The following is an 8,818-nucleotide window of genomic DNA, read 5'->3' on the forward strand; positions in this document are numbered from 1 at the left end:
AAGTAATTTACAAAATTTGTTTGACTTGAGTTTATTTATTAATGAGTAACGTCTCTTTTGAGTGAATGTGGAAATTTTTTATGTTAACAGGTTTTACCATGTTATTACAACCACTTTTTTATTAATTTAAAAATGTAGAAATTCTTTCAAATTTAAATATTGTACAAAAACTATAGCAAAAACCAGTTTGATGCATATTTTATCAGTATTTTAGAAATTGAATTTGAATATTACCATTACTGACTTCAATGGATTTCATTAAATTCCTTTGAACACAACTGCTCAAAACAGTCTAAATTTATGAAACCTACAAATTCAAAACATTATTACTCTGACATTTTTAATGTAACTTGAAATCGCATCATATGACCCCTTTAATTATTATGTGCATGTGTGTGTGTGTGTATACATATATACATATACATATACCTATATATCTATTAGGGCTGTCGCGATTCGTCGATTTTATTAGACTATTCGATTTTTAAAAATCCTCGACCTCATTTTGCTCGCGTAGACTAACTGGCAAAATACCGGAAGTGGCGCATTTCACAGATGAGAATGTATAATAGGGCTGCACGATAAATCGAAATGGAATCGAGATCGCGATTCGACAATCGCGCAATAAAATCGTCTGCGATTTTTTTGCGTAACTTGTCAGTGAACTACGGCTATGTGTAGTAAACTCTGCTCCATCTGAAAGCACGTGATGATGATTCCCTGCTGATTACAGAACCGGCTTTACTAACAAAATGCGTATGACAATCGCATTCGATTAATCGTGCAGCTCTAATGTATAAAACACATTATTAGTCTGTTTTCCAAGGCTGCATGATATATTAAACACATTTAAAAATCATTGTCAATTCACAAATGCTACGATTTAATTAAATAATTATATGCAATGCCGTTCTAATACAGTATATGCGCTTTAATTATTTACATGCGTGTAGGTTAAGTACATGCGTCACACAGCGGCTCCGTTCACAGTAGTTCATCGCACAGTAATGTGTAAAAACAATCGTCAGGCCGTTGGCTCCCTCTGCAGGCCTTCGTTGTAATGCGTAATGTACTATAATATTTAATATATTATTGTTTATAATACATTGTATTTTAACATTTTTGTTCAATAAAACCATATGATTTCTTGCTTTTGATACTTTATTTGAACTAATTGTTATTGCCTCATTGTTATTATATATGTATTTTAAGTTATTTTAAAGGCTATTGTTCACTTACATCTATTTTTATTACCACAAAAAAAATTATTATAATTATAGGGCACTATGAAATCTGTTTTATTTCCAAATTCTTTTTTTTCCATTTTCATTTTTCTATACTCCATTTTAATGGTTAATTTTAATTTTATTAATCAAAAAGCCGGTCTAATTAATTGAGTTTTACAGTTTTATCTTTACCGAATTCTTCTATACTCTGTTTTAATGGTTAAATTAAATTGTATTAATCAAAAAACCTGTCTAATTAATTGAGTTTTACAGTTTTATTTTTACCAAATTCAGTTTTCCATTATTTTCTGAATTCTATTTTAATGGTTCCATTAAATTTTAATAACCAAAAGCATCTCCAATTAATTGATTTTATAAAAAAAAATAAAAGTATTTTTTCCCCCAGAAATACTGCACATTTACATTTTTCTCCTAAATAAATTCTGGTAAATAATATTTCTGGTAAATACTCCTTTAAAAAGTGTTTTTTGATTATAATGTTATTATTAGTAGACTAGAACACGTGGATATGTTGTCATTCTTACACTATAATACTGAACTTTGATTTCAGTGATTTGGACTATGAGATGGACATTTGCTTCTTGCACTTATGTTGCACTTAAATTTTTTACTTTTGGATTTCATTTGGTTTAATGAAATGTAGTTTAATAAAATATTCTTAAGTAAAATTGTTGATTTATTTTGTGGGAAATTAATCGTTTAGATTAATTGATTAATCGATAAATTAGTCGACAGATTAATCGAAAATAAAAATAGTCATTAGTGGCAGCCCTAATATCTATATCTTTATCTTAAAAAAAAAAAAAAAGTAACTTGTAACTTTGTAAAAATGTAAAAACAAATGTGAAATGTAACTTATTAAAAAATGTATGTAATAAAGTTTTACAATTTTGAAACATTTAAGTTTAATAAATAAAAAAAAAAATAATGAATTTGAAAATCTGGAATTAAAATAATTAAAATTTGAAATAAAACAAAGTGTTAGAATATAATTTGTAATGAAATATATATTTTAATAAAAAATATTAGTGGTCTCAGACTTGTGGACCCCACTACATTTTTGGCAAATTTAATAATAATAATAAAAAAAGTATAATTTATATGTAATTTTAACCATATGGTTAAAATTATATATAAATTATAGATAGCTGATATGATTATTATTAACTGGACTATATCTTTGCCAGGCTACACTATAATTCTTTAATGGACATCCAAAGAAGAGAATAGTAATCTTTATATTACTTAACTGGCTAATTCTAAAATAATGACCATGAGTTTGTAATTGCTTATATTTTGTGCCTTCTTAGCTTTCCTGCTGTCTTAATTTAATTTGAATGCCTAACTGGTTCTCTCTAGTGAGTAGCTAAATGCATTCACTATTTATGTCAAGCGAGGAACTATACATAATGAAAATGAAGGGCACACAGAGACCTTCTGTTAGCATTCGGTTTTATCCTGTGCGTTTTTCAATGGCTGTAATTGACGGAGAATGACGGCCACATGACTGCTGTGTGTGTGAATGTGAAGACCCTTTCACCCACTGTGACCCACTGCTATGAACTCAAGGAACTCGATGTTACGGTATTGCTGTTTCTTTATTGGCTCGACGCTTGTTTGAGATCATCATCACTATCGCTGTTGTCTGACCATTACGCTTGATAGTTGTGTGATAGTGTGTAATTTTTTTACTAGTGAAAACTAGCTGCATACTAGGTGTGAACATCAGTGGGGGTTTACTTCAAAGACTCTGCTTTGAGGCTGTGAAGATGCACTTAGATAGATGATACCTCGATAAACGTGAGCTTGATGAATCAGCAATAATATGTGAAATGCTAGATGGTTGATATCATTTTCAGATGACACTGCTGTAACTCTCTAAAAGTGACTGGTGCTTTAGTGCTGATTGATTGTTCGATTGCTTTTTTTTTCCTTTCTTCTTGATTCCGCTCCTGCCTGAACATGATTAGTATCCAAAGCCAAAACTTTAAAAATAAATTTCCCACATCATATTGTGCACAGTTGTGTTTAGTATTCCAAAGGAAATATATTTTCACAATTTCTGTTGAAATATAATAACTTTGAAGTGACGCTTCTTTTCTGCTGATGTCATCAAGGCCTTGTGGGCGGGGAAAATGATCATAAACCGTAATATCATAACCTAATGATCCAAATCTATAATAATATAATAGACTATAATAATATTAGTGTGTTTTTTATAATCCTTTATTTTATATAATTTTCATATCATTAGTTTAATTGTATTGCCTGTGTGTGTGTGTGTGTGTGTGTATATAATAAGTAATAGATTATATAAATAATCAAAAATGTTTATTCATTTTATTATTAATACAAAACAGCCAAAATAGCCATGCTGAAATGATAATGTTATATATAAATATAACAGAGGCAAAAATAACTTAAAAAAAATAGCTATTTATTTATTTTAGAATACTTTATAATATATATTTATTTATTTAAGCAAAAAATAGCCTTACTGAAATTGTAATGTTATATATAAATATAATATAGACAACAATTAATTAATTAATTGTTTTAATAGTACTTTACATTTTATTTATTTATTTACAATTAATTTTTATAAGTAATAATTGTAATTAATAATTATTATAAAACTGGCTATATATATCTGTGTGTGTGTGTGTGTGTAATAGGTTATATAAATAATAAAAAATATTTATTAATTTTATTATTAATACAAAACAGCCAAAATGGCCTTACTGAAAAGACAATGTTATATATAAATATAAAGAGACAAAAATAAATATTTTTTTTGGTAATATTTTATATTTATTTATTTATAATTAATTGGATTATTAGTAATCTAATTATTTTAATAATTTATAATAATGTATAATTGATACAAAGCTGGCAAAATAGCCTTACTGAAATAATAACAAAAGTTCAGTTCAATTCACCTGCATGTTATTTTACACACATACTATGATTTATATATAACAAAGTAAAAGAAATATAGAAATCTTAAAATTGCACAATGCAGGTTTAAGATTCAAGGAAGTCTAATGCAGAAAAAAACCATCCAGTCATTGAGTAATTTACACTGCGGAAGTTAAAGTAGATCTTGTAATCCAGCGTGTACCCAGTGTAACAGGTCTGTCTTGTTGGTAGGGTTGCAGCAGCAGTGGGTCGAGCGGGCGGACTGTCCCAGGCTATCATGGCTGACAGCTCCTCTCTAGGCAGAGTGAGCGGCTCCACTGAATCTGTGTCAACCGTCACCAGTGAGGAGTTTGTGCTTGTGCCGCCCACCGCTGGGGGCTCCCCCTCCAGCTCCGAGGGGAGGCCCAGGCTCAAGGTGTCTCTTTCTATCCTTTACTATTTGACTTAATGTGTCAATAAGAATGAAGTTAAAAGTGATCTAGAATATTTATCCTCTGCCATCTGCCAGATGTCGTGGAATGGGAGTGAGCAGCTGGAGCGGGCGATGGAGGAGGTCTTGGATGATGTTGGTGATGTCCCAGGATCTGCAGAGGAGAAAGAATGTCCTGCAGAGCTCAGCTCTAAGATCAGACCACCCAGCCTGACTCTGGACACTGCTCCTCATGGTACATCCTGCTCGCAGTAGCAAACTAACTCGTTTTTATCCCAAACTCCCATTGGTCCTTGTTAAACCATGTCTTATAAATATTTTACAAATGAACGGAGGCAGGGCTACAGTGTACTATTTTTATTTTTTTTTTACATACAGGGGTTTCAGCAGATGCTATTTAAACTAGCTCTATTTATCTTAACTACTTCCTGTTGCCAAGTGCTAAAATTGGGCGACTTTGAATACTTACTTCCTCTCTACCCCACATAAACGTCCTCATTCAGTCACTCTTGACAATGGACCAATACATAAAACAAAGGTTTATGCAAAACAAGAGTTTATTGTTTTGAGTATTTCGACACAAGCATAAAACACATTGTTCTACCTCTTAAATATGATTGGATGAGCCACTTGATGACTTGAATAATACTTAAAAAAATAAAAACAAACTATAGAGAAGAAAAGAAATAAATACATGTTTCTGAAAGTGACGTGACGTGACGTGACATGTGGCCAAGCATGGTGACCCATACTCGGAATTAGTGCTCTGCATTTATCCCATCCAAAGTGCACACACACAGCAGTGAACACACACACACCGTGAACACACACCCGGAGCAGTGGGCAGCCATTTTTTGCTGCGGCGCCCGGGGAGCAGTTGGGGGTTCGGTGCCTTGCTCAAGGGCACCTCAGTCGTGGTATTGAAGGTGAGAGAGAGCGCTGTACATTCACTCCCCCCACCTACAATCCCTGCCGGTACGAGACTCGAACCCGCAACCTTGGGTTACGAGTCCGACTCTCTAACCATTAGGCCACGACTTCCCCCAGGAAGCCGTGGTTTTCTGCAACCTAGGTTTTCTGCAACCTTGTATTGACTCTTCATTGTCTGTGTCCACAGAAGCATCAGCAGCAGTTTTGGAGAGTTCGACAGAACAGGAGGAAGACAGTGTGCAGTTCAGTAAGCTGTCCTATCTTGGCTGCACCTGGGTGAAGGCCCCTCGTAACGAGACGGAGGCCCAGAAAGCCATGGCCACCCTGCGGGCAGAGAGCGTCATCCCCATCCCTGTCACCCTCCATGTGCCCAACTGTCCAGACGGTTGTGTCCGGTCAGTCATTTGCCAAAAAATACAGTGGGGTCCATAAGTCTGAGACCACTAGTATTGTATTTTTCTCTTTATATTTTTATTTATTTATTTTATATTTTTAGATTTAGTACTTTTTTAAAATTACGTTTATATCTAAAATGTTCTGTTTATTTATTTCAGATTTATTTTGCATATGTTTGTGTTACAAATTATATTCCAAAACTATGTTTCCAGATTTTCGAATTTTGTAATTTAATATATTTTTATTATATGATTTTCTATTATATAAAATTACGTTTATATCTTTAAATGTTCTTTGTTTATTTATTTCAGATTTATTTAGCATTTTTAAATGTAATGTGTTTGTATTACGCATTGTATTCTAAAACTGTTTCAAGATTTTCAAATTTTGTAATTTATATTATATTATATTATATTATTTTTAAGGATATTCTAACAATTTATGTTGATTTGCAGATTCAAATTACATTTTTAGTAATACATTTTATATCTGGAATCGTTTTTCCTGAAAGCTGTTTCTGGATTTAATTTATTTATTAAATTTGTCTATTAAAATATATTACTTATTTAATGTTTATTATTAGTATACTCTATTTATTTAGCATTTTTCTAATTTCACTATTTTTGCCCATTACAAACTTTGATTAATTTCAGATTTAAATAAATCCTGGAGTAGTGAAATGCTTGTCATTTGCATTTTTGTAATTTAATACATTTTTCTTATTACATTCATATCTTAATGTACTGTTCTTTTTTTACAGATTTACTTTATGAATTTAATTTATTCCATATTTATTTAGCATTTTTCTAATGTAATAATATTCCTTTCCAAAGCAACTGATATTCCTGAACTTTTATTTTTATTTTCAGATTTATGTTCGTTTTTGAATCCCAGATTTTCAGAGGGTTCTCAGACTTAACCTACACCTCACAACCAGTCACAATGTATTTATTTCCACGTGTTACTCCTGCGGCTTCATAAAAGCTTTAAGACTGAGCACATTTAGCTTTCCTGCTCTGAGACAAACCACATTCAACATTGGGAGTATAAATGTGACTTCTCTGTAGTTTCTGAGTTCTTGTGATCTTCACGGTGTGTGTTTGTCTGTCAAGAGCTAACACAGCTGTCATCCGAGCTGCTTTTAGCTCCCGCTTTCAGCTTCGTAAATGTGATGTTGCACTTCTGTTTTCACACCCTGTGTGGGTTTTTGTCTTTATCTCAGGAAATGTGGCATAACCTCAGGTTTAACATCTCGCTGTTTCTCCTCCGTAAACCTCAAACCATGTCTAAAGTTAGTTAAGTGAACTTTGATGCACATGACATGTGCCACTGTCATTTAGCTTAATTCTGGTGACACCGAACGACGTTTTTGCACCTACTAGTACTAAGTACTACATCTAAGATATCTTCAGTACTTAATTTTACATGTAAATATCTTAATTAGCACTTCACATTATGATTGCACTATTAAAATTTGACCTATTTTGTTGCCTCCTAAATCGGTTTGCGTTTTGTGTGTGTGTGTGTGTGTGTGTGTGTGTTTTTCATAGCAATCAGTTGGGACTAAAGTTGATGTATATTGTAAAAGATGTCAGATTATGTGAAAGAGACTGCTTTCGATTGTTATATTTCTATTTGTATGTTTTTTATCACTCTAGGATTGTCGACCAGGCCACTGGAACAGAAATTGCATCTTTTCCCATCTACAAGGTGTTGTTTTGTGCCCGAGGATGCGAGGGATCTGTTGAGAGCGACTGCTTTTCCTTCACCGAGAGCTACCGCAGCGCGGATGACTTTCAAATCCACGTCTTCTCCTGCCATATCAAAGAGGCTGTGAGTTGCATTTGTTCATAAGTGTTCATCGAGTAAATCTCAAAGCTCAACCTCTTTTCTTTATTTAGGTTAGTCGCATCCTCTATAGCTTCTCAACAGCCTTCAGGCGTTCGTCAAAAGCTGCCACAGACATGCGAGACTCGCCATTGCCACTTTCCCCCGATAGCGATGTCGTCACCTTCACCGTTTCTCTAGAAGTGAGAGAAGATGATGGCAAAGGAAACTTCAGGTCTGTCATTACTCACTTCTGAAGAAACTTACTCCTCTCTCGCTCTTTGAGAGAGGTGTTAGTTTTTACCGTTGCTATTCACGGAGCGAGGTGAACTGTTGCTTCATTTGGTTTCTATTGTGGGCAACCACAATATTAATAAGTACAATTGTGTCTTTCTTACTTTTTTTCCCTCTCTCTTCTTGTAGTCCAGTTCCCAAAGACAGGGATAAATATTACTTCAAGCTGCGGCAGGGTGTACAGAAAAAGGTGGTGGTCACTGTCCAGCAGATGAACAATAAGGAGCTGGTAATAGAGAGGTGGGTTCTGGGATGTGGTCGGCAGAGTGCATGTTAGAATTTCAGATATTATGCCATTTTATGGAACCATAGTTTGCATTTTAATGACTGGCATGGCAGTCATTAAAATAGTTTGACCACTAATTGAAAGTGAAAAGTGTGGAACATGTACAAGCACTCTTTTTTTTCTTCTTCTTTTTTTAATGGTTTGACAATAGGCTTTTGTTCATGTAACCACAATTGGCTGCTTGCTGTTGTTAGTAAAAAGCGGACAATATTAGCAGACATTCTGGTTCTAGACATAGATATAAATAGACATTTATATAAATAATGTATAAAAAATTTGTTTATATGCTTATTATATAATTTTTATAACCTTTTTTATAGCAGTTCATGCATACAAGTAATATTATGTGTATAAACAAACTTAAATTGCACAAACACACATACATATAGTATGTTTATATACGTGTATTATGTGTATTATATATCGAAATATATATGTAGTGTTTATTTATATGTGTATTACATTAACTATATCAGTTTTATCAGTTTT

The 8,818-nt window shown here is 32.9% G+C and overlaps 1 protein-coding gene across 1 annotated transcript in view; it reads left to right on the top strand.

Annotated features, from left to right (window-relative positions):
- rabgap1l (RAB GTPase activating protein 1-like) overlaps window positions 1-8,818 on the top strand; it is a 104,943-nt gene that overhangs the window by 6,788 nt on the left and 89,337 nt on the right. Inside the window, exons 2-7 of the mRNA XM_016462190.1 lie at window positions 4,398-4,581; window positions 4,675-4,831; window positions 5,714-5,921; window positions 7,581-7,755; window positions 7,824-7,984; window positions 8,173-8,283. Coding sequence (XP_016317676.1) covers window positions 4,444-4,581; window positions 4,675-4,831; window positions 5,714-5,921; window positions 7,581-7,755; window positions 7,824-7,984; window positions 8,173-8,283 — 950 coding nt within the window. The 5' untranslated portion in view covers window positions 4,398-4,443. The remainder of the gene's footprint in view (window positions 1-4,397; window positions 4,582-4,674; window positions 4,832-5,713; window positions 5,922-7,580; window positions 7,756-7,823; window positions 7,985-8,172; window positions 8,284-8,818) is intronic.

The sequence above is a fragment of the Sinocyclocheilus anshuiensis genome, unplaced genomic scaffold (genome assembly GCF_001515605.1).
Source record: "Sinocyclocheilus anshuiensis isolate Anshui unplaced genomic scaffold, SAMN03320099.WGS_v1.1 scaffold560, whole genome shotgun sequence".
Lineage (NCBI taxonomy): Eukaryota > Metazoa > Chordata > Actinopteri > Cypriniformes > Cyprinidae > Sinocyclocheilus > Sinocyclocheilus anshuiensis.